General features: G+C 38.7%; 1 protein-coding gene and 1 long non-coding RNA gene across 4 annotated transcripts in view; one reads left to right on the top strand and one right to left on the bottom strand.

Annotated features, from left to right (window-relative positions):
• Positions 1-10,033, top strand: part of LOC144085331 (contactin-associated protein-like 4) — a 75,469-nt gene extending 65,436 nt beyond the window's left edge. Inside the window, exons 21-24 of the mRNA XM_077614469.1 lie at positions 3,149-3,236; positions 7,127-7,345; positions 8,092-8,154; positions 9,205-10,033. Coding sequence (XP_077470595.1) covers positions 3,149-3,236; positions 7,127-7,345; positions 8,092-8,154; positions 9,205-9,401 — 567 coding nt within the window. The 3' untranslated portion in view covers positions 9,402-10,033. The remainder of the gene's footprint in view (positions 1-3,148; positions 3,237-7,126; positions 7,346-8,091; positions 8,155-9,204) is intronic.
• Positions 10,034-10,714: 681 nt separating this feature from the next.
• On the bottom strand, positions 10,715-23,196 carry LOC144085920 (uncharacterized). Of its 3 annotated transcripts, XR_013304294.1 has the most exons (5): positions 22,912-23,196; positions 18,465-18,635; positions 16,801-16,874; positions 12,822-12,895; positions 10,715-12,746 (listed from the first exon to the last, which is right to left on the bottom strand). It is a non-coding gene; the product is annotated as an uncharacterized LOC144085920 (long non-coding RNA). The 3 variants fall into 3 exon arrangements; XR_013304295.1 differs by lacking the exon at positions 16,801-16,874; XR_013304296.1 differs by lacking the exons at positions 10,715-12,746; positions 12,822-12,895; positions 16,801-16,874 and adding an exon at positions 13,069-14,187.
• Between the last annotated feature and the right edge of the window lie 3,224 nt (positions 23,197-26,420).

Genomic DNA, 26,420 nt, shown 5'->3' with positions numbered 1-26,420 from the left:
ATTTAGTTTTGTTTGAAGTTACATTAAACGTTGAGTGTCTGTATATAGTTATCCAAGTTAATTTAAATTTGTTTGTTCGTTTACGAGTGCATTGTTGCCGTGGATAAAGGTATCGAGGTACCACTGTATATATATATAATATTATATGTTGGCACGTTATACAGTGTGGCTATGTTGTTGTCCCCTGCATGACACCTACACTTTTTCAACACTTTTACTACGCTACTGAAATGCAGTAATTAGATTAGCTAGTGAAAATTTAAGTTAAATGAAAAAGAACTTTAACATGAACTAAATATAACCATTTAAAATATGTGTTCTTACTTCCATGATGACATGTGAGGCAGCACCTAAAAGTATCAATAAAGAATAAAGAAAATCTGAAGCTCGAGTCAAAAATAATCTGGCCATTTTGGTTTAAAGTAGAGCGGCCCGACGAATTAGTGATTAGGGCGTCGGCCTCACAGCTCTGGGGTCCTGGGTTCAAATCCAGGTCCACCTGTGTGGAGTTTGCATGTTCTACCCGGGCCGGCGTGGGTTTCCTCTGGGTACTCTGGTTTCCTCCCACATTCGAAAAACATTTATGGTTGGCTGATTGAACACTCAATTGACCCTAGGGGTGTGAGTGTGCATGGTTGTCCATCTCCTTGTGCCTCGGCTGGCTACCGTTTCAGGGTGTCCGGAGTCAGCTGAGGTAGGCTCCGGCACCCCCCGTGACCCTAATGAGGACAAAGCGGTTAAGAAAATGAATGAATGGTTTAAAGCACTCATACATCATTTTCCATAAAGTGTATTTAAAAATTAAAAAAGAGAAATGTAGATAATCTTTAACATACTTTGAAGATGCAATTTAGTCTTTAGCTCCTCTACTTTGCAGCCAAACTGGCAAACCTGACTTTAACAACATCCAAGTCTTCATAATAATTCACATAGTGGATGCCATTTTGGAGAGTTACGACCTGTGGAAATGACGACTAATCCTCATCCAGATGACAAAGTTGCGTCAGGAACATGCGAGGAGCCTCTGATGAAATATTCATCATATTCTTGGCATTCGATGATGTATAAAGTCATCATGCCACCTAATTGTCAGAAGATGAAAGCCAAGGTGACCTTCTCTCAGTACATTAATGTCTTTCTGAGCACATATCACAAGACATCGATCACATACATTAAAAGCCACAAGAGACACACCACCACAGCATAGGGGCGCATATAAATACATATATACATATATGCATGTACATATATGTATATACATATATATAGAAACCGGAGTACCCAGAGGAAACCCATGCAGGCCCAGGGAGATCATGCCAACTCCACACAGATGGACATGACCTGGATTTGAACCCAGGACCCTAGAGCTGTGAGGCCGACACGCTAACCACTCGCCCCACCGGGCCACCCTATATATATTGTCCATTGCAAAATATGCACAGACAATACTAATACTACAATTACATATCAAATGAGGTCCGTGAATAATTGTCCCACGGGCACCAATTGGCCCCTGAGTCGCAGGTTTTAGACCTCTGTCTCACATGGATAAAACTTTTTTTTTTAAAATCTATTTCATGTCTGATAGGGGATTTCTGAAAATATCTAATATGATCTGATCTGACGTTCAAATCAAAAGTCAATGGTTCAAATGTCAAAATGGACGTTGCTTATCTCAAGAGATGGTGCTCAGAGTTTTGGAAGCAAAAGATCAGTAAAGTCAGCAGGTTATATATTTCTCATTTGCTACTTTTTCTAATACTTGAATCGCCTGCTCAACATAAAAGGAGTTCCAAGGTGTGACTGACCGGCCGACACTCCGGCTAGATGGCTGGCTGGTTGGCTGACTTCTCTATTTGAAGAAGCAACTTAAAAGATATCCAGTAGGATTCAAGTTTTGAGCTTGACAGATGACGCTGGACTTTCGAGCAGGGAGAGTTTGACCTAGGATGTTCGGGCTCTTTATCGTTAATATAATTAATTACATAAGAATTGATCAGAAGTTATTTTTAAATGACTAAAATACTCTGTTGCTTTCTAAAGGGTAAAATTAAAAAAAATTAGGTGGTACTCCCGTGACCGGACGTACTACAATGTGCTGCCAATTTTTTATGTTTTTTATTTTATCCTTGTGTTTAAAGTAGTAGCCATATGGACAAGCAATGTAATTTATCAAAGCTGGGGATTGATGTCTGACACTGAGGAAAAAACAACACTGGAAGACTGAAATTCTAAGTGCTTTGGACAGACTAGAGGGCTTAAGAACAATACCTGAAAATGCCATGGAACACACTTTTACTTCTAGTTTAATTTTAAATAATTTCCCATTATTTTAGGAAATATATATTCAAAATGATTTGCTGAGAACCTTAATTCAAAGATTAAGCTCAACGTTTTCTATGCTGGTGTACATTTTCTGGAGTAGGATTTCTGGATTTACAATTTCATTACAGTAGTACTTACTGTTACTACTACTTTATTTTCTCAATTTCTTCTGTCACGTACTGTTCTGCGTGATCTCTAAATGGCTACTACTTTAAACGCAAGGATAAAATAAAAAATATAAAAGAATTGGCAGCACATTGTAGTACGTACTTGTATTTAGAAATATGGCAAGCGCGCGAATCCCGTTTCGGCGAACTGTTCGTCGGCCAAACGTCTGTCGGCCAAACGTCTTTCGGCGAATCATCCGAGTACTGTGGTACTCCAGACTTATTGGATGTACATGGAAACCTTAAACCTAAAAGAATGTCAGTTTCTTTTGACCTTCAAAGGTTGATTTCAACAATTTATCTCTGATTGCTACCAAAATTGAAACGCATACCATACAAAACTATATATAAGAAATGTCATCATTGGAATTTACTAACTTCCCATGAAACAGGAAACCCTCATGAGCCAATTCCACTTGGTAGGCTTTCGACCCAACGTCAATAAAAAGTTTCTTCAAATCGCCTTCAAATGCTAAACTCTCTCCTCCTCGGCCCTTAATTAAATAGTTTTCATTTGATTTTCTAATTACGCGAGGTTCATTTTCAACTCCCCCATCCAGCTATAGAGAGCAAGGTATTAACTGCTCTAATGACACAGCAAAATCACTTTAACTCACTGTTAACATTGAGCCTTATTATTTTGTTTTTTTTTACAGATTGACCAAAGCACTAAAGATCACTTCAACTTGACGTCTGACAGCGAATTCAACGGCATCAAATCACTGTTGCTAGGCAAAGTACAAGGTGAGTTCAATGAAAAGTATTAAACAATTCAGTTTTTTAACCAATAATTAGGTTAATTTGCCAAACGAGTAATATTTTATCATTGCTCCAGTGAAGAATTATTCGTTTGACAAAATGACAATATTTACAAACCAAATTTGACAAATTCTTCAGACATAAAGCTTTAGAAAATTCTGCCATTACAACACAGCAGTATCTAAGTTGGTAACTAATTCTGTATTGAGAGGGTTACCAAAACATTTTGTTACAGAATCTAAGGGATGCTCACTGTACAAATGGGTCACGCTAATGTTCAAAATATTTGCATTTTCACAATTTCTCTCTCGCCAGAATATGCCAACGAAGGTTTCTTGATTTGTCATGACAGAAACCTGGCTCTTAAAGTTAATTTTCAATTCATCCCCCCGAGGCTTGCTTCGTTAATGCGCATGAAATTTGGTAAACATGAGGAGACCCAGTTTAAAAAAAAGTCTCAAAACCTGTCATTTTAGTTGAAAAGGCCATATGATTCTTACTTTAACCATTTACAGGGTTTCTTCGAAGACATTAAAAGTCCTTGAGATCTTTCTTTTATTGTTACCGAATTTCAGACCTGTATGGTGGACAGATAGGTGATGCATTATTATGTGTAAAATTAGGTGTGTAAATCACCAAATCATGGCGATACAATACAAGGGCTTTAGTTATCAATATAAATGTCACAATTAAGTCTACCTTGATTTAATTAAAGGGTATCTGATCAATTTCATGCAAAACTGCTTGTTTGTATATATTTAACAATCCAGTTACATTTAATCTGAAGCAATAATAAATAATTTTTATAAACATGTATATATCCAATACATCTCCGACAAATTTCTTCTAAAATGGCTAAAATATGCATTAAGACGAAATGTTCTCATTAAATGTCAACAATTTGTTGTTATATTCGCTTTCTATCTGCCAATTCATAATGTACAGTTGAGAGCCCTTTAAACTATTTTTTTCAGTCATACATAGTAAGATTTGGTGAACCGAAACCCCCATTTACATTTTTTAAATGTTTTTTTTTACAATGCCTGCATACATAGCAGAGTTGGGGCTGCTCTAGTTGTAAAATACATGTTTCAGCATGAAACAATATATTTCCCCCCCAAAAATATGGGAACACGTGTGTAAATTTGAAACACCAACTGTTTTAGTCACATATGCCATAAATGTAATCTGGGAACTATTTGGCTGCCAATGCCTGTAGTGAGCAAACGTCATGATCTATGGTTATAAATTATTTTTTTATTTATAGTTCATTGTGTCTCATCATATTGTGAAGGGTCAGACTTTAAAAGATACTGAGAGAGAAACAGTCCAATGGACAAGGTCAAGTCAGAGAGAGCAAAGGGATCCAGAGATGGATCAAGAGACAAACGGAGATAAAATTGAGAGAGAAGCATACCTCCAGAGGGAAGATGATGAAGCAGCTGCAGCCACTCACTCCATTTCAGGGGGTGACTTAGGTGGTAAAGCCACAAGGTGTTAAGGTGAGCATGAAGGTGGAACGGGAAATGGGCCCACGTGGAGGGAAGTACAGGCGGAAACAAGGATTATGGCGCATTGTAAAGTTATTTCATAAACATTAAATGTTCTCCTGGAGTAGTGGTTCACTTGCCTGATTTCGGTGCGGGCAAGCATGCGATCGATTCTCGCTGAGTGGCGGTATAATTCAGAGTGTGAATGGTTGTCTGTCTCTCTGTGTGCCCTACGGCTGACTGGCGACCAGTCTAGGGTGTAGTCTGCCTTTCGCCCAAATTCCAGCAACCCTATCGAGGGTGCGCGGTACAGATGATGAATGAATGAATAATGAAAAATGTTCTCCAAACTACACCTTTGAGACAAAACATAGAGGGAAAATGCAAAGTGACAACTATAAAAGAAAACAAAGGTACAAGTACAGGGCACGAGGAGGCATGTGTGGAATAAGCAGATGCTGCACAAGACGATCTGAGAATGGGCAAACAATGACAAAGGGTTTAAATAGATGGGCAGGGATTTACAAAACAATGAGGCACAGGTGCATGACACGAGAGGAAGCGGATTGGCTAAGACACATTGGGATTGATGGGAAAATCAGAAGGACAATCCAAGAAAACAGGTCTTAATGCCTACTAAAGGGGTGCCCAAGCTAATCATGATGATAAATCAATGGGTCAGTTCCATTCAGTAGTTGCTGACCGAATCAGGTGTGTATTTCATTACAGACACTCCCCTACTTACGAACATTCGAGTTACGAACAACGGTACATACGAACATGTCTGCAAATTGCGTTTATGTCGAAAAATGTTCGTAAGTTCGATTTTGTATTGCGCGCCTTTTTCCGAGTAGTGCTTCTTTCCGCCGCTAATACCGACGCCTGGCGCTGTGAGCGCTCAGCTCACCCAGCATCTACCTTCCTCTGCCCAGTTCGTTGCAATGCGGAAGTGCGTGAACGTATCTCCAGTGCGCAAAGAACCTTTTTCATTTTTATCATTAAATATCTCGTGCATCCATTATTGAATATTGTTGGTGAAAAGCGAAAGGCTTCTATTGAGGGAGGTGCAAGGAAGAGGCAAGCCATTTCATTTGAAATGAGTGGCAATAATAACGAAGCTTGATGCGCGTCAGAAAGTGGTGAGCGTTGCACGTGAATACAACTTGAATCGTTCGACCGTCAGTACCATTTTTAAACATAAAGATCAAGCCGCAGGACCCAAATATTGAACGTTGCACAAAGTTTGCAAATCAATTGAATGATGCCATACAGTGCTACCGCATCATTTATGATGAAAAAAAGAAAACTGCAATCGTCATTAAATAGCTTCTTTCGGCCAGTTTCTAGTAAATCTCTCTCTCTAATGTATGTATACAGTACTGTATGTATTCTCTCCATTTTATTAAATGTTTTTTTTTAGTACAAACGTGTGTGTTACTTATACAAGCCTTAAACATACAAATGCTCGTATATAAACCTTCAATATACTTATAGGCCTTAAACATAAATTATAATACAAAATATAGCACTGGGCAACTTACGAACAAATTCAACTTATGAACAATCGCTCGGAACCTAACTAGTTCGTAAGTAGGGGAGCGTCTGTACACCCTTCATGTGAATGAAGCATATACATTAAAATCTGTATATTCCAGACCCATGAAACCAGATTTTGGTTTGATGGTGCCATTTTCAAATCAATTTGCTCCTTAAAAACATTCATGATGAAGAATGGGGAAATTCTGTCCCTAAAACCTGCTCCACTTAGCCAAAAAGTTGACGCATCTAATTTTCCGAATGTAGTAAGCCGCGATGGCTGTAGAGACGTACACTTTGTACGACCTGATATCCTGCTTCAGTGAGTTGTGTCTAAAAGGGAAAGACAGATACATTTGGGCATTTCTGTTCCGCATGGGATGCTCCAATTTAACAAAAAGCCAGTGAGAAAGGCTGTCAATCAAATAAGCAGAAAATTATGATCAAATGACGACACTTTCAAAAGTCATCGGGTGTCAGCACAGTTTACAATCGTGCTTTATGCGCTTTTGTCACACAGTCGTCAAGCAAAAGCGAGAGGAAAGAGGGTTTCCTGTCGCTTGCCATCAACCCGTCATCAATCAAACCAACAAATGGAACCGCAAACACTATGGGTGGCCAGGACATGATGGAGGGTTTGGACCTGGGAGAGCTTTTAGGTCATGAGTGTCCGTTAGAAACTATGATAAAGATGAAAGGGGTACAGCTCACATGACATTCTTGTGAAAATAACTCCATGTAATAACAGAGTTTTGTTTATGTCTTTTTTTTATCTTTACTGCAAAGTTACTTGTAAATTGGATTTACAGTTCTTATTTTTTACCCTATTGGTCTCCTTGTTCTCTCCAGAGCCTGCTGATATAGATGCAGATCTGCTCCGCTTGTCCTCGCTAGGCTTCGACGGTTGTCTTTCGGTGGTGCGCTTTAATTCCGCCAGTCCTCTCAAGGAGGCGCTGCGCCAGCCACGCAGTGCGCACGTGGACGTCAGCGGACCCTTAGCCCGCTCTAAATGTGGCTCGCCCGCGGCATCCGATCCCTACGCCGCGAATGACACGCCACACCTTTCAGGTAAGATGCTCTTCAGCCACAAGAAATTTTCCATTGGGGTTGATGTGCGAGTGTCTACGTTTGGCAGCTGAGTAAACATATGTACACACACATTAAAACTCAACATAATAACCTAATATTGGGTTATGTTTTCTGAAATTATGATCAAAGCTGAGTGCATTTGATGACATCATTTTAATTAAAATGTTTATGTGTTTTGTGCATAATTCATACAAAATTGATTGTTATTTTTACAGGATTTTGGGGGGTACTAATCGGGACTTTAAAACGGTTGGAAGAAATTACGGCTTTTACATGTAAAGTGTTTCTATTCACAAAAAAATCCAACTTACAAAACCACTTCTGGAACGAATTATTTTCATAAGTAGAGGTACCACTTTAAGATTTAAACGTGGTCCTTGGCTGTCTATCACCATCAATGGCAGCCAATGTGTTAAACTTTTAGATCGCGGAGCACTGTAGTATGACTGGGATTCAAATGACTTTTTTACTTTAAAAGAATCCAGAGAAAGTTGAATTTAGATAATAAATGATGGACGGGTTGATATCACTTCAGGATTTCCGCTGTGCTGAATGTTCCGCCTGCGTCACTCTGATCTCTCTAATTAATCAGTTTATTTTCCACCCAGTGGCTTTGTGCTTCATAAGTAGGCTGCGTTATGTTGTCGTCTTATTTTCCCTAACTTTTCCTCTCTTCCTTCTTATCTCTTTTATTTCTCTTTTTTTCTTGTGTCCCTCCGTTGCAGGCCCGTCAGGTTCGGGCCAGCCTTTAGTCAATGCCATTCGGACTGACTCTGCACTCATTGGAGGTACCTAACATGTTCGTTGTTGCTCTGTATTATACTGGATACTCAGTTGTCGTTACACCTGTGTTTTCCATCAGGATTTTTGAAATTTCTCTCCAAGTTCTGTACAGTATTTGTGTAACCCTCGTTGTGCATCTTTATTACGGTACTCGGACGTTTCGTCAAAAGACGTATGGTCGACCGGACGTTTGGTCGACCGGACGTTTGGTCGACCGGACGTTTGGTCGACCGGACGTTTGGTCGACCGGACGTTTGGTAGAATGGACGGTTGGTCGCCGGGTTGTTACCGTTGAAACCAGCTCTCAAAATTATAATCGTGAGAGAGTGAGTTTAATATCTAAATATCTAATATCAAAATATCACCAGTAAACTCTCTGTCATAATTTGACAGCGAGCGAACCCTGTGACCAAACATCCGGTCGAACAAACGTCCGGGGACCAAACGTCCGGGGACCAAACGTCTTTCGACGAAATGTCCGGTCACCTTTTATTATGTGACTTGTTGCTAGGTAGAATTCACTGGGCAGGCATTTAACTGCTCTGCCATCTCTAAAAACTAACATTAAAGTTGATGTAATGCTGAGTATGTATAATACAAAATGATTGAAAGGAATAACAGCCAACTGTGTATTTGGTTGGTCAGTTTTTCCTACTTTATTCCTCCAACTTGGTGTCACCTAATTCTATTTATATATGTATTTATAGACTCCGATTCCATAGGCCAATGAAATCTAAAGCTCAGAAATACAGTCTAAACATAGTCACAACCATGTGGGAATTGACTCTTTTCTGTAACAAACATAAAATGCAAAAAAGCAACCACGTCTGATCTGCCGCTAATTCAGTCTTTTCTTATTTCTTGTTCTTTTCTATTTTCTATTTCTATTCTGTCTGTCATGGTTGAGGCTTACCCATGTTGGCAATTACAGGCCTCTCTAATCTTTTCAAGTAGGAGAACTTACACAATTGGTGGTTGACTAAATACTTATTTGCCCCACTGTATACCTATGTACAGACATTTCCTGGTGATAATGCTTTATGTAATTCTTGCAGGTGTGATCGCGGTGATCATCTTTGTGACAGTGGCCGGCCTGGCCGTGACCGGCAAGGTTTTGTACCGCCGCAAGGAGACGTATCGGAACCAGGAAGTGAAAGGAAGCCAGCGAGAGGAGAGCCAGGATTTAGCTTCCGAACACCAGACGGACTGCCAGAATGCTTCTCGGCAGAATCCTAAGGAGTATTTCATCTAAGAAGAAGAAATTCATGCCGCAACCTGGCTCACACTTGTAAATAGCTGTACAGATGTGTAAATATTTGACTACGTCAACAGTGTCTTTGTACGATTATTTTTCAGTTTTTCAAATAGAGCACAGTGAGGCAGCATCCCTTGATCCGGATGATTCCAGCATGCCCACAAGTACTTGGCATTCTCTGGATGTATGGAATACACACTAAAGTAAGAACTGATGGGTCTTTTCAGCCAATGAAACTTTAAGCGAGGGGTGAATGGGAAAAGACAATAGAGCATCTGGATAAATATTGTGGTAGCGCTTAGAGGAAAAAAAATCCATGCATGGATTTAATGTGTTTTGTCACTGGCATGTGTGCCATTATTTTTTCATACAGTTGAGATTTTCCTCAGAAATATGTTGATAATGATTAAATGTCATAATGTGATGTTGAGAAAAAATAATAATCTACTGGAGTTGAAAGTGCTCTTGCAGAAATGTATTTCATGGATTGTGATATATAGCCATTGTGTAACCGGACGTTTGGTCGCCGGACGTTTGGTCGCCCGGACGTTTGGTCGCCCGGACGTTTGGTCGCCCGGACGTTTGGTCGCCCGGACGTTTGGTCGCCCGGACGTTTGGTCGCCCGGACGTTTGGTCGCCCGGACGTTTGGTCGCCCGGACGTTTGGTCGCCCGGACGTTTGGTCGCCCGGACGTTTGGTCGCCCGGACGTTTGTTCGCCCGGACGTTTGTTCGCCCGGACGTTTGTTCGCCCGGACGTTTGTTCGCCCGGACGTTTGTTCGCCTGGACGTTTGTTCGCCTGGACGTTTGTTCGCCCGGACGTTTGGTTGCCGGACGTTTGGTTGCCGGACGTTTGGTCGCCGGACGTTTGACAACATGAGAGTTTACTGTTGAAACCAGCTCTCAAAATTATATTCACCCGGGCGACCAAACGTCCGGGCGACCAAACGTCCGGGCGACCAAACGTCCGGGCGACCAAACGTCCGGGCGACCAAACGTCCGGCGACCAAACGTCCGGCGACCAAACGTCCGAGTACCAGCCATACAGCTCGAGAAATTGTTTTAAAGAGCAAAATGCAAATTTCAGACTATAATTGTGTGCAATTAAATGTCTCGAGTGTTTTTGCAAGACTTCTTTTGATCGAGATAGAATGTCAGATTGTGTCACCTGGATAAATGTGAGGAAAATTGCACTTAGCGTCAACGAATTCCAGTATTGTGAAGAAACAATACACACTTTTTTCTTCATATTTTAATTAAGACTTTTTTTCTCATCATGATCAGATGTCTGTGTATGTGAAAAAGAAAATAACAGTGATTCACATGCGATATTTATCATGTCAATACATGAAACCTATCATGATAAAATGTGAACATTATATTAAAATGTCAGTTAAAGAGCGAAAAGTATCTCACTGTAACATTAGACTCAATCAAATCGAAAATGTGCTAGTTTGATCACTTCGAAACAAATTTCAACTTTTGCAATGCAGGGCTTCATTTTTTCCCCCCGTCTGTGTTTTGGTTTGCTTTTCAAATGTAAATGTGTCTGCTTGTTAGCATTCAGTACATTCCAATCAATAGTGCTCGCTCACCAACGGCTTTTAAATACATTTATCATTAGAACTAAATTATTATCAACTCAACTGCATTCCAGCAGGGTGACGAATAATATAAAAAGGCTGCTGGATTTTTGTTGTAGAACTTAAAGAAATGAGTAAAGAAAATCGCTGACAGTTACCTATTTAACTCTTTCAGGGACAGTGGTCACAAATCACAAAAGGGTTAGAAAGGGGTTAGCAATATTCTTTTCAAATGATTACAATTTGATTTGATTTTTTTAATTTTACTCGCGGGGGTGCTGGAGCCTAGTGGTGGACCGTCAGGGCCTGCAAGGCCTTCTCTGCTGGCCCCAAAAATATCTTAATTATATTTTGTCCATGAATACTTATTAAATAATTTCTAATTGTCCATCAGCTTCCTTTCATTGCTTTTCCCCTGGTTGTGCTGCTTCCAGATGTGTTTTCATATTTAAGCTTTTAACCGATCACATTTCAGCCATTATTTGTTGCCATGGTCAGAAATCTACCTGGAGGCTTTCACAATCAGTTCTGCAGGCCCTGCAGAATAAAATAAGCGTGGCTAAAACTGTTGCCTTAACCAATCAGATTTCGATTTGGCGACACCAATGCCTTCTCGCAGGCGTAGGGATACGTCATCGCTTTCACAAACTGTGATTGGCTAGTGATAGAGTGGACTAGCCAGAGTTAAAGTACATAGCAAATACATTGTTTTGTTGGTTTAATAGCAGTTTTGTCAACCCACAATGGCTGAAGGAGAAGAAATGGATATGGCTGAAGATTTACTGTCAAAGCCATTTTTACCTTGTTCTGGCACATTCTGCTCTCCTGTAACCTATAGGGTGAGTGTTCTGTGCACGCATTTTGATCCTAAACAAGAAAAATGTGATTTAACCAAGCTATTTGGGAGTTGCCAAACAATTATTACAGGAAAGACAAATCTTACAAGAAATTTAGTAAACGATTAAGATAAAGAATGCAAATAAGTTAGTGAGTGCCCCGTGCTATTTTCCCTTTTCCAGACAAGGTGATTAAATATACAGACTGACGTTAAGAACTAGGAGAAAGTTGGCTTAACAAATTTTGAGTAAATGATTTCTTTTTTGTGTGAAAACAGAACAATTACAAATTGTAAACGGGCGTTTAGCACTCAGTGAAAACTATCATTACATACAACACACCAGGAACCAAGTCGTGCCTCTGGATATCATTCTTGAGTCTTTACCCAGCAAACTGTCCGTTGATGTCTCGGCTTTGTTTGATTAAATCAAAAAGACATGACTACACGACTCAATAATGGAGAGAAATCGGACAACATACTTAAGTCAAATGGTCGTCGTGACGCTAATGCTAAGATAGCTAGTCATATACGACACAGCCTGGGGAAAAGGAGCCCAAACTTAAATTGTCTACGGCGTGTTCAACCTGGCATTAAACTAACAGATTTGTTGGCGTTTTTGTCTCAATTGATTCCTAAAAAATCTCCCGGTAGCGTGATAAAAATGCACTTAGGCCAGTAAATTGCTCAACGCCTTACCTCGTTGGCGTGCTAGTAGTCCGTCAGCATAGAAATGGCTTCTCGAAAGGCGGAGATACTGCGCATGTGCTCAATTTACGCAGCTGCGTCGACAACAGGCGTAACCACGCCCATATTGTCCCGCCATACTGAATGTGGAAAAGATGGCGGCTGCTTACGACGCTCCACGAGGTGGTTTGTCCTCCCAACTTAATGTCCATGTTTTGAAGATGACGTGGTCTTGATGCTATAAAACAGTATGTGTCAGTACTCAAATTTTACCAAATATTGAGCAACATTTTTACTTAGTATTTTGCATCACCTTTATTCCAGTGTCCCAGCATACATGTCTTTGGAATGTAGGACGACACCAGAGCACCCGGAAAAAAAACAGCCCTAATAAAAAAAAACAGCCCTAATAAAAAAAAAAGAAGAAAAAGATGAAAAATGTTACTATGTTTACATTTTTGTTATTACTGTGGCTTTTTAAAATGTGTTTTTGAAAGATTTCCCTCCCAAAATGAGCCATCAATGAACTTAATTCATTTTATTTAACATGATTATCTATTTTCAATTGCCCATTGCAAAAAACATGCTTACAACACTAATACAGTACTACAATTGGATGTCAAATAGGGGCCCGAAAATATTGTCCCTCAATCCACAATTGGCTCCTTCCCACAAATTTGAAAACTCTTTTCTATATGAAATAAAATATTTCAGAAAGAAAATCATAAGATAGGTTAAAATAAGATAAACGAGACCAACAATAAATAACATTCATTTTGCTTTAAGTATTTAAACAAATGCACATTTCTTCTAAACGTCTGAAAAGAAAAAAACAATGTTTAAACACAAAAAAATGACATTTCATTGATTGATTACCATTCCAGCAACAAATAGCACTATATTAATTTATCATCATCTTTATCATCATTACCATTATTCATTTATTATCTGGGAATACTAGAAACAGTTCAACAAGTGCGTTACCATGGCAACGTCCATGAAGTTCACTGAGGTGCTTAAAGCAACTAAAAACATGCAGAAGGCCTCAATCCTTAAAACATAGTGACCCTGAACTAATATAGCACAGCAGAAAAGTAAAAATAGCAGTTATTTGTGTTTTTTTCCTTCTTTTCATCAAGATCAAATGAATATTAAATGAATAACTGAAAAAAGCTCAAGTTTCTAATATAATGGCAACCTCTATAAACCAGAAAGTAGCCCGTCAGCTAACAAACTAGATTTTTCAAACTCCACATTTTTTTCTTGCTTAGCTTTTGCTCCAATTTGTTGCAATTGTGAATGCAAAATGTTGATGACATACTTTTGTTCCTGTTGACGAACTGAATTATTAATCGCGTCAATGTGAGATGAGAAATCCAAAAAACTTCTGTGAAACGTCTTTATTTTCTGAAAAGCAGTTTTTTTTTTAGTTTTTTGGTGGGGGGTTGTCTCCATTTCATGTTTCTCCCGCCCGCTGTGAGCTAGCGGCAACTTTGTAAAAGTCTTCGGAGGGCTTTTGAAGCTTTGATGCATCTCCAAAGGAGGCCGCCGTTGTCTTATGCCACATCATCGTCTGCGCTTGTTTTAGGAAGCGCTTCTTTTGACGGCAACGTTAGCTCGGCTTCGTGACGAAGACACGCACCGATGCAACCAAAGATGCCTGAACGGCGGTGTGGCAGCTGTTTGTGAAACAGACGGCAGGCATTTTAATGAGAAAACTTGCTGCGACTTCAAGGTTCATCTGCACATTTCATTTCCCAGCACAACTGTTTTCCATTATATTTTCACTCTGCCCAGTGCTCTTCTAGCAAAAAAAGTAGAGGAGAAATAAAAGTCTTGTATCTGCAGAAGGTTGATTCAAGGAATGGAAATTAGGAGAATACCATCAAAGTGTTGACATTTCCCCCTGATTTTTCTCCTATTTGACAAACTGTCTTTCGTCGAGCTGTAAATCACCAAATTCATGATGATACAATATTGATTGATAATGGTATGATATATTCCAATGCTGCAGTCTTCTTTGATTCAATTTAATTCGTTTCAAAGGCCTTCAATAAATTTGGTACGATTATAAACAGTATTGTCCGCACTATAAGGCGCAACTAAAAGACTAAAAATTCGTCAGTGCACCTTATAATCCGATCCGCCTTATAGATTGATGAACATTTGTTAAACAAATCCCCTTTAGCACAGCTCCATCTAGTTGATGTATAACAACTCCTAACTACTACTACAGCTCCATCTAGTGGAGTTATAACGCAAACCCCTACTACTACAATATTTCTCCTCAAGCAATAAGAAATACAAACCCATTGTGACAAATTGGTTTCAAACATTTGAATGAAAACGAGTTTTTCCAATGTCATATCGCAAAGATTTGTTAAAATTATTAAAGGTTGTTATTTGTATGTTTTTTTTCTTTTGATTCCATTTGATAGTTGAAGCAATCGGTATGTTGATCAGGATCAACGTTTCTAATATTTTTTGGTCAGACTTCCCACAGTTGTCCCAATATTTGAATCAACTTTTTCTTCACCTTGCATCATAAAACTTGGGTCCTGGTCTTTGCTAAAGTAATGATGTCGCTATATGTAGAGGATAATCCTTAAAAAATTAAATAGTTTTTATTTTATTTTGCCTATTGACACATTGTTAGGTGATATTAAATGATGTTTTCTAAAAAGCATTGCTTTTACATTTTGTTGTTGCTTTTCAGCGATTTGTATTATATCATGTATTATATCAGTTTTAATAGCGGCACCTCTGTTGGACGGCTTCCATCACAATTAAAAGGACAAAACTGCATTTGGTTTTGTGCTGTTATTTTCCAGTAAAACAAAATAACATCCTGGCATGGTCAAAAATAATAATAAAACATCTGCTTGTTAGCATGGTTAATTACGGTCAATTGCCTGATGGATACAAACAATCAACAACAACAAAAAAATGTGCATGTGTGCAATTACTGTACTCAAAGAATAAATAATTCTTAAAATTAAGTTTTGGGATGTGGGAGGAAACCAGAATACTGGGATAAAACCCATGCCAGGAAATCATGCATCCCGAACCTGGGATTGAACTGACGATCTCAGAACTGTGAGGCCGATGCGCTATTCACTCAACGGGCTGTCAATTTATTTAAGAAATACATTTGCTTTATTTCCCATAGCAAAATGCCCATAGCATCACTAATACGACAATTGGGAGGGAAATGGTGGTCACAAACTATTGTTCCGTGGACTGCAATAAGACCCTGGACCCTAGGTTTGAGACCACTGTCTTTTATAAGCAATAACAAAAAAGTCCTACTTTGTGTATGAAAGGCTTCATAAAGGGTGGTTTGGTCACCAAGTGGTTAGCACATCGGCCTCACAGTTCTGGGGTCGAGGTTTCGATCCCAGGTAGGTCCTCACTGTGTGGAGTTTGCATGTTCTCCCCAGGCTTGCGTGGGTTTTCTCTGGGTACACCAGTTTCCTCCCACATTCCAAAAACATGCATGGTAGGCTGGTTGGACACTCTAAGTTGCTCCAAGATATGAGTGTCAATGTGAATGGTTTCCATTGTCTCATTGTGCCCTGTGATTGGCTGGCCACCAATTCAGGCTGTGTTAGCTGAGATAGGCTCCAACACCTCCCGCAACCCTTGTGTTGCTAACTGTTTTGGAAAATGAATGAATGTAGGTTTCATATATGGAAATTAAAAACACTTTTCTCTTTTTCCATCGAAAAAATACAGGTGAATGATCACAATCATCGTTTGTTTCAGCGCTAAACTTGAGCAAAAATTCACTTTGTTTTTTTCCAGTAGCGTAAACAGTTTGAGAGTTAATAATACTTTACAATCAGCGGCGGCGCCGTGAACGTTGTGTGATGCCCCTGCGGGCCTACTGAGTGCGGCTCTCATCTTGCGTGTCGCTTTTAATCCCATGGCGGCGTTCGCGCAGTCAGGGGTATGGGGAGCAGGCGTTGTGAAGGAGAGGCGGGCGGTCCCGCTTGTCGGCTACGTGAGGTTTGAAAGCAAAATGAAAGAGAAAGCGTGGCTGGGTAATGATAGCATCTGCTTTAGGCAGGAGGGACATTTTGCTAAATATTAATTGAGAGGGAGCCACAGCTTGCGCAGAGTCATGAAAAACCGACGTCACTCTTTTTTTTTTTTATTAGAAAACTTCATTAGAACGCTTATATATCTGATTATTGATTTGGTTTGAATGCGAGTTAGGGACTGTAGGTTAAATGCGATATTAAATGGTCAGCATTTCAAAAAATGAAAATGACCCAACTAATGTGAATTACCATGAATGACTGGCGACCAATCGAGGGTATAGTCTGCCTTTCGCCCAAAGTCAACTGGGATTGGCTCCAGCACCCTGCAAACAAAGATGAGCGGTGTTGAAAATGAATGAAAAATCCTAATTATCTTCAAACGCTATTCATTTTAAAGCCTCTGTTTTCATCTACATAAGTCACCTAATGTATATTTCCCATTGTTATGTATTAGGTCGCATTGAGGGACTTTTTCAACCAAGTGTTGTTGTCCTTATTTGCTAAGTTCTTTGTGATCAACAAAATTGTTAAAGTCGGCATCGAGTGACTGGCATTGCTATGCTCTGCGGGAAGTAAAGAAAATACATCTTGTCTCATGGCTTGCCTCCTCTAATGACAGAGCCCATCGCCCGCTGTTTGTAATCCGAGCGTCTGTTGAGATGATTGTGGTAATTACCACAATTTGTCGTGTGTGGGACGGGCTGGACCCGCAGGAGATCACCGAAATATCTCGGCTTCATTCACGACTGCATTTTGGTCTGCAGCTCTTCAACGGGCGGGGATAATACAGTTGTGTTTTTTAACATCACCCTGCATGAGTTTGCAGCTCTGGATGTAGTCAGTAGCATTTAAATGTTTGCACGGCGCAAGTCAGGTCATTTTGTCTCTTCCTTCAAGGCTTGGGTTCTTTTTTGTACACTAAACTATAAACTATTTCAAAAAAACTGAGCCTATCTCAGTTAACTATTGGCAGCTGGCAGGGGACAGACTGAATTGGTGGCCAGCCAATCACAGGGCACACTGAGACAACGGAAACCATTCACACTGACACTCATATCTAGAAGTAATTTAGAGTGTCCAACCAGCCTACCATGCATGTTTTTGGAATGTGGTAGGAAATTGGTGTACCCAGAGAAAACCCACGCAAGCCTGGGGAGAACATGCAAACTCCACACAGTGAGGACCGACCTGGGATCGAAACCTCGACCCCAGAACTGTGAGGCTGATCTGCTAACCACTAGGTGACCAAACCACCCTTTATGAAGCCTTTCATACACAACGTAGGAATTTTTTGTTATTGCTTATAAAACATTCATATAGGACAGTGGTCTCAAACCTAGGGCCCAGGGGCTTATTGCAGTGCACGGAACAATAGTTTGTGACCACTATTTCACTCCCATTTGTAGTATAAGTGATGCCCGTGTGCATTTTGCTATGGGAAATAAAGCAAATAGATTTCTTAAATACATTGACGGCCCGGTGAGTGGATAGCGCATAGGCCTCACAGTTCTGAGATTGACGGTTCAGTCCCAGCATGCTTCTTTCAATGGATGGGTTATGCAAGTACGTACATATGTAGTAATCAAATCCCAACAGGATACAGTTGTGGGAACCAATGGAATTCCTTGTACAATTTTGACCAATCGGACGTGCATTCACTTTGAGGGAAGCTCTATCAGAGCCACTTAGGTCTAATCTGGACTTTCAGAGCGCCATGACTCGATGAGCCGGTAAGGACCATTGGGTCAAGGATTTGTCAACGTTCTGCATTTTGGTATCTATGTGCACGCAAATTTGTTAAAGCATCAGCATCATTTCAAAAATTTCAAAATCTTTGCTATGCGTTCATACTTTTATTTTCAACTCTCTGTGCAAATCAGTCTTTTAGTTGAGAACAGAGTAAATCATAGTACCTTTATAAGCTTTGTATTGCTGACCAGGATGATGTCCATCATGGACAGCACCTCCCACCCCCTGCATGAGTCTGTGGAGTCCCTCCGAAGCTCTTTCAGCAATAGATTACTGCACCCTCATTGCAGGAAGGAGCGCTTCCGCAGATCCTTCCTCCCATCAGCTGTCAGGCTCTTTAACAAAACAAATGGCTGAATGTTAAGACCAAACGTATGTATACATTTACATCTATGTGTATGTATGTGTGTGTATGTATGCGTATATATGTGTATGTATGCGTATATATGTGTATGTATGCGTATATGTGTATGTATGCGTATATGTGTATGTACGCGTATATGTGTATGTATGCGTATGTGTATACGTGTATGTATGCGTATGTGTGTATGTATGCGTATATGTGTATGTATGCGTACATACATACATGCATACATATATATATATATATATATATATATGTGTATATATATATATATATATATATATATATATATATATATATATATATATATATATATATATATATATATACGTATATATATATATATATATATATATATATATATATATATATATACACACGTGTATATATATGTGTATATATATGTATATATGTGTATATATATGTATATATACGTATATATATGTATATATACATATATATATATATGTATATATACACATATATATATATATATATATATATATATATATATACGTATATATATACACATCAGCAACACGCTTATTTATTTATATATATTTATTTATGAACTTGCTTATTACCTATCTATTTATGTCTAACATGCCTTTCCTGTATCTGCATTCTCACCCTCTTGCTACTGTGACAATGAAATACGGGATGAATACAGTTATCCAATAAAATCCTAACCCTTTTGCACCTCCAAAAGCATTGTAAATACTACATTGCTGTTAAAAAGTGCTGTAACAGCATTGAAGTATTACTGTGCTGCATTTGACCAAATTGTAAACTTGATTGTAACTTTTACTAACTGCTTCATACTTTGTTTTCATTGGGAACGTTCAAAAGGCGTATTCATAATGGCATATGAAACAGGCTCTCATAGTATCTATTTGTATGTGGTGTACATCTGTTTTCTTCAGCTTCACTCTGGAGGCATATTGAATTTCACAGTGCTGTTCAATAAAGAATTGTGAATGCTCATTTTGAAGTGAGTTTGGTTGACTGTGAATTTGGGTCCACTTACCCACACTAAGGTAAAAAAAAGTAGAGTGAAAATATTTCATACGCAGTTGGCCTAAATGCCACTACAGCCATTAACGACATAAGTAACAAATGCATTCTAGAAAAAGCAAGTTTGCTCTGGTTCCCGTCCAAATGCAATATCAGATGTGGTCTCACAGAATTAAAGTTCATCATGATCTTCAAAACTATCAGTCACTATAGCTGCATCCAGTGTTCCCTCTAAGCTGCGCGCGTGCGCAATTGCGCACTACTCTCGTCCTCGCTGCGCAGCAGCAATCATATGGCGCGCAGTAAAAAAAAAAAAAAAAAAAAAATCGGAATTTTTTTTTTTTTTTTTTTTTTTTTTTTTTTTTTTTTTTTTTTTTTTTACCCCTTTCCCCATGATGGCGCCGTTTAAGCGGCAGCAAGTGGCAGTAGCTCTGTCCACTTATGTTTTTCGTGTTTTACAGCATGTTTTACATGAAAAACGGACAGGTCGCCGAATGAACGTTCGGCGGAACGTCCATTCGGCGACCTGCCCGTCTGTCAAACGTCCGTCGGCGAAACGTCTTTAGGCGAATCATCCGAGTACCGATGATGTCGCTCACACTGGTACTCAGTGCGCTCAGGGAGGTTGACTTTCTGCTCAGACCAACGAAAAATTAGAGGGAACATTGGCTGCATCACTAGCAACCTCTGCTGAATTCTTGCTAGTGATGCAGCTATAGTGACTGATAGTTTTGAAGATCATGATTAACTTTAATTCTGTGAGACCACATCTGATATTGCATCTGCTACTCAACATCACGAGTGCATCAAAGTTTACACGAAGGACGAAGCATCCTATGTAAACATTAAATGGAGCCAGCTTTAAACACACTCAAAAACCAAGAACACAAGATTTGCACTAAGCTAACATCAGGCATTCCTCAGCAACTTTTGCAGAGAAATAACAACACAAGACAGAATTGACATTAGTTCCTCATCTTATCTGAATTCATCAATTCTATTATTATTGTACGATCCCTTCTGTGCAATAACAATGTCCAATATCTTAGCTTGTGCAATATTTTAGAATTTACCTCGCCAGGATGTGACTTTCTATATTTTTATATGACTTCTGTTTTTTTTTTACTGGGAAAACGCACTTTGTGGAGTAGCACCACCAATTTCATTATACGCAGCTGTGTATGATGACAATAAAAGCCTTTAATTTGATTTTATTTGAAAATAGCAAAATACCTGCCACGCAAAATACTCATATGTACTGGCATATATGTATCAATTTCATAATCAACTGGTGAAGAGGACATCGTTCCTAAACACAATTGAAGACCATCAAATTGCTTGGTAACAAATCCATGGATTATGTTACACATTTTAGAGCTCAGAAACCACACTCCAAAGGCCCTGGAAAAGACTTGAAGAATGTTGCGGCGGTCCCAAAGTCATACAAAATGCACTTTAAGTAAAAAAGCTATTCTCGGCTTTCGAATAAAGCTTAAAGTTAAAGGAGCTTGGAGATCTTTAAATGGAGTTGCTGTGAGTTTAGGATGATAATTATACTATCCTGCCTTGACATACCTGTAAATAAATCTGAGCTTTGTTGCTTTGGGCTACATGCACGAAATTCCCATGCAGGAGAAATGCCAGGTTCAAGATACAAAGACTACAACCATTTTTATTCTCGATTTCCGCTGGTGACAATATGATTGTGAGGGGTCGTTTTTCTCTGTGTGCCCTACGGCAAACTGACGACCAGTCTAGGTTGTATCTGCCTTTCGCCAAAGTCAGCTGGGTTAGGCTCCGGCAACCCCCGCGACCCTGACTAGGATGCATGGTATGGAAGATGAAGAGAGTCAATTTACTAGACTAAATTCTAACTCCTTAATCTCCCAATTAAAAGTGAACCCAAAAGTTCAGTAGCTTCAGATTAAAACCTAGTATTTAAAAATACAAAGCTAATCTCAGGAGGCTCGGAATCGGCTTCTTATGTTGTAGCCGAATGCAAAGCGAAAATATGGTGAAACTTGTGACAGCAGTAACAATCTTGCAGCCCTGCATCCTGGACCTGCGCCATGAAAGCTTGTGCAACCAAATCCCTCATCAAATCATGATGGATGGAAAGGAATATGCTTCAAAACCCATAATAAGCTCTTAGTGCAAGATATTTGGTTATGAAACTCCTACACCAACAAAAAGCTTAGTCAAAGAGGATCATAGAACAAGCCAGTGCATGTAGCGACAATCTATGCGATACTTGTTGATTACAGCAACAGATCATTGACCCGATCAGAGCTTTTCAATTTCTTCAGGGAACCACTCCCAAATTCACTCAAGCATGAAGGTGAGCTCAGACAGAAATGCTCCAGATCAAGGTGTCAAAGAGGAGAGTTAGTATTCCCTAACCACTCTACCACTAGAAATAATTTTATTTTTTACAAGCAGAGGTGCCTGGCTTCGGCGGTCCCACCTGCTTGTATAGAACCAAAAGACAGTTGTTGCTCTATAAGAAAAAATAATAATAATTATATATATATATATATATACACATCTAGATATATAGATATCTATATCTATATCTATAGATATCTATATCTAGATATATAGATATCTATATATAGAGATATCTATATATAGATAGCTATATCTATAGATATCTATATCTGTAGATATCTATATCTATCTATATATATATATATATATATATATATATATATATATATATATATATATAGATATATATATATAGATATCTATATATAGATATCTATATATAGATATCTATATATAGATATCTATATATAGATATAGATATCTATATCTATATATAGATATAGATATCTATATCTATATATAGATATCTATATATAGATATCTATATCTAGATATAGATATATCTATATATATAGATTTAGATACACACATATTTTGAAAAATTAAAATTTCAGTTACACAAATAGCACAGCAAACATTTCTATGCAATTATGTACTGGGTATAATATAGAAGTTCAGCATTTCAAAGCAATCCAGCAAAATGTATAAATATGATATGAGAAGCAAATCAGCAGTTCAATTCTATCAAGCCAAAGCGTCAGTAGGATACCAATACAAAGTAGCACCCAATATCAGTTTAGAAGAATACTATGTAGAAATAGAATTCTCGTTCATGGGGATCCTGAAAAGTAAAAGAAAACATGAAGATTCTGGAGAGATCGAAGGTTAAAATGAAGTTTACTTACCAAAAACTCAGACAGCAGCACCCACACAGTCAGCTCACAGGCCCATCCCATTGGAAACAATAATCACCTACACGAATTATCCAAATCAACTAAGCAGCAACAACACTTTAAATGCACATTTGATTGTGTTAACGACGACCATCAACTCGCACCCATAACTCAGCATCCATGCCCTGTTTACAAAGCACAGAATGCCCAAAGAGAGCTATACCTCGAAATACAAACAAATCAGGGCCAATCAAAGCTATAATACACACAAGAGCACGAACATATCTACCGTAAGGTGTTGCCAACATGGAAAAAAATAGTTTTCCACCACCTGGTAAATTGCCGACCAATCAGCCACGCGGTGCGTTTAGGGACATCATGTAAAAACAACCATCGATGCAACAACTCTGCTTTCAGCTTTAACAAATACAAAGCTTGAGTTTACACACTTAGAGAAGGTGAATAAATCCAAATACTCGTCTATTAGGATCCGACAGCCGTTTTTGGCCACCATAAAAGTTTTCAACTCTACGATGCACGGTTTGAACAAACGTAGCGTCAAAATCTTAACATATCCATCCATCCATCCATAAATCACCTACCCTGCATGTTTTGGGGAAGTGCAAAGAAACCAGAGTACCCAGAGAAAACCCACGGGGGCACGGGGAGAACATCCAGAACACTCGAGAGGTGGACATGCTAACCACTGGATCACCATGCCGCTATAATCAGTTGATTCAATTTTAAATGTATTTTGTGCAAAATAAAACTATTTCAATAGAAAAAGAGAAACGTTTGGGATTACTAATTGTTTACCTTTGAAATTAGATTACAATGTATTGCTATTACATTAGATTTATATATAAATTACTAGATTAGATTCTTGCTTAGTGTATATGTTTAAAGTATTTAAGTTTTTTTATTCATAGATTATATTTACATATTAATACATTAATGCATTTTCATATGCCTGTAGCTGTAATATTTAATAAATACACCGTATTTATCTTGATCATTTTACTTTTTTGTATGTTTGTATTGGCTCCAAAACATGAAGTATGGTAGTAAAATAGGGGGATCCTACTTTGCGCATTTTCGATTATTGCAGCCACGTCTGGTCTACATTATCCGCAATGTCCAAAGCATTACCGTATTTTAAAAAACATACTTATTCATTCATCTTCCATTCCGCTTGTCGTCAAGATGGTGCTGGAGATGGTGGGATAGACCCTTAACTGGTTGCCAATCGCTGGTAAATCAAACGTACTTCATTCAAATCCAACAGTCATGAAATGTTTTATGTATAAGTGCATTCTAGTTTTGTTTGATTTCATTAGTAGCCCACCTTTGTGGGCCAGGTCTTGATGGATCCATCTTTGCGGGAACGTTTTCAGCTACCGGGAGGTGTGATGTCATGTCAGAGAGTTATTATTACCCAACATGTCTCCTCAGCATGCTGCTACGCCGCGATGCATTAAACATCAGGTAAAAATACATTAGGAGGCCCACATGAATAATACATTTGCAAATGGATGTATTTAAAGGCAGGTGAGCGTGCGGGTGCGCGTGCGGGTGCTGACAGCAACACTTTCACTCAAACCACTGAAAAGAGGATTTGGGGATCTCGCCTCTCTGTGGGGGAGGGTGCACTTTTTCCAAAATGATCATCCAAAAATAAGCTTTTAATGGCGTCTTTTTAAGTCAAAAGTGCCAACGCGGGCAATAAATTGTGAAAACTCTGCGTGAGAAGAAGCTCAAACTCAAGAAGCTTAAGTAGATTCATTTGGAGAAAAGCGCGCCTTTGCACAACTTTCAACACTCACCAGAAGACAGGTGGTGTGACGTCATCGGAAATCGTAGTGGTTGCCAGGCAACCGTGATGGGAAGACAGATGCTGACAGAGAAGACAGTCTTGTCAATGTGTTGGCTTTTAAATTGATTTTTTTAAAAGATGGGATTTAGATTTCGGGTTTTGTTTTGGGGGTTTTAACTTTGTTGAATCAATTAGGGGTCTTTGACTTTCATTTGGCCAACGAATAGTGAAGTGGTTCTTTTGCCTGGGTTTGTTAGAGGCAGTTTAGGTTCGATTCCCACTCGAACTGGAACTGTGATTGGGAGTCATATGCAATTTAATTTTCACAGAGATTGTTGAGGTTTTTTTTCTTCTAAATTGCTAGTTCTTCAGTACTTGTAGACCACTTGTGTCAAAACGGCGGCCCGGGGGCCAAATCTGGCCCGTCGCATCATTTTGTGTGGCCTGGGAAAGTAAATCATGAGTGCCGACTTTCTGTTTTAGGATCAAATTAAAATGAATAGTATAGATGTATATTAAATTTCCTGATTTTCCCCCTTTTAAATCAATAATTGTAATTTTTCAATCCATTTTTTTCTGTTTTTAGTTCAAAAATCATTTTGTAAAATCTAAAAATATATTTTAAAAAAAGCTCAAATAAACATTGTTTTAGATCTATAAAAACTGAATATTCCAGGATTTTAATCCAGTTCTTTTAATCCATTTATTAAAAAATAATCTAAATATTATATCTAAAATGGTCCGGCCCACATGAAATTGAGTTGACGTTAAAGCGGCCAGCGAACCAACCAGAGTCTGACACCCCTGACTTATAAGATTTAGTTTTCAGGCCCAAGTCAAAATAAAGACCTGTAAAAATAATAATAATAAAATGAATGTTTTTCTCTACAATCTGTCTTCCTAACTTATTCTAACTTCATTTGATTTTTGTGTGTTTTGAGAAGGATGGGGGGGTGCTATAAAGCTTTATGTAAGCCTTTTTTGGGAGGATTTGTTGGAAGGGTTGAAAAAGAAAATCCTCATCAGGTGCACTGCGTGTATATTCATGCCAGCTTTTTATCAAAGCACTCAGGTGGCCTTTTGTTATTCCACCTGCCTCCTAATATTTGCATTTAACTCTCTTAAAAACTTCACTTTGTAGCACAATTTTCCTATTTTGCTTTTGCAGTTTTTTTCCTGTCATATTTGATAGGATTAAGAGCAATTTAAATATTCATATGAATAATGTTGAGGTCTTAACAACATTGAAACGTCGGCTTGTCTTATTTTGTCATCTAGTGGTCATTTTTATGGTTACAGCCTTCATTTGAGTTCTCTTGGACAAATCTGTTCTTGATCAAGTCAAATAGCTTTTTGTGTGCCATTGACAGGTGTAGACGTCCTCCAAATCATTTGAATTTTAAGGGATGGCAGCATCCAGCATATTACAAACGATTGGACTTCTATTGCCGTCTATGGCTGTGGGAAATGATCATTCACTGACTTATCATTTCAAATGGGATGTCTTCATTGGCTCTAATGTTGATGTTTCTCAGGATTTAGGAGGGCAAAGAGACACACTGACTCACAAATGGCTGAGTCTTGGAAAGCTAAAAAAGATGACGCATCAAAAATATAAACTGAGAAAATGCCCAATTTTAAGGGAGAACTATGATTATTCTGAAATGTAGGGTGTCACCAAATCCCTAAAAAGATTGGACATGTTGGG

The sequence above is a fragment of the Stigmatopora argus genome, chromosome 12, assembly GCF_051989625.1.
Source record: "Stigmatopora argus isolate UIUO_Sarg chromosome 12, RoL_Sarg_1.0, whole genome shotgun sequence".
Classification (NCBI taxonomy): Eukaryota; Metazoa; Chordata; class Actinopteri; order Syngnathiformes; family Syngnathidae; genus Stigmatopora; species Stigmatopora argus.
Note: the sequence above shows the minus strand (reverse complement) of the source record. Positions and strands in the feature narration are given on the sequence as shown.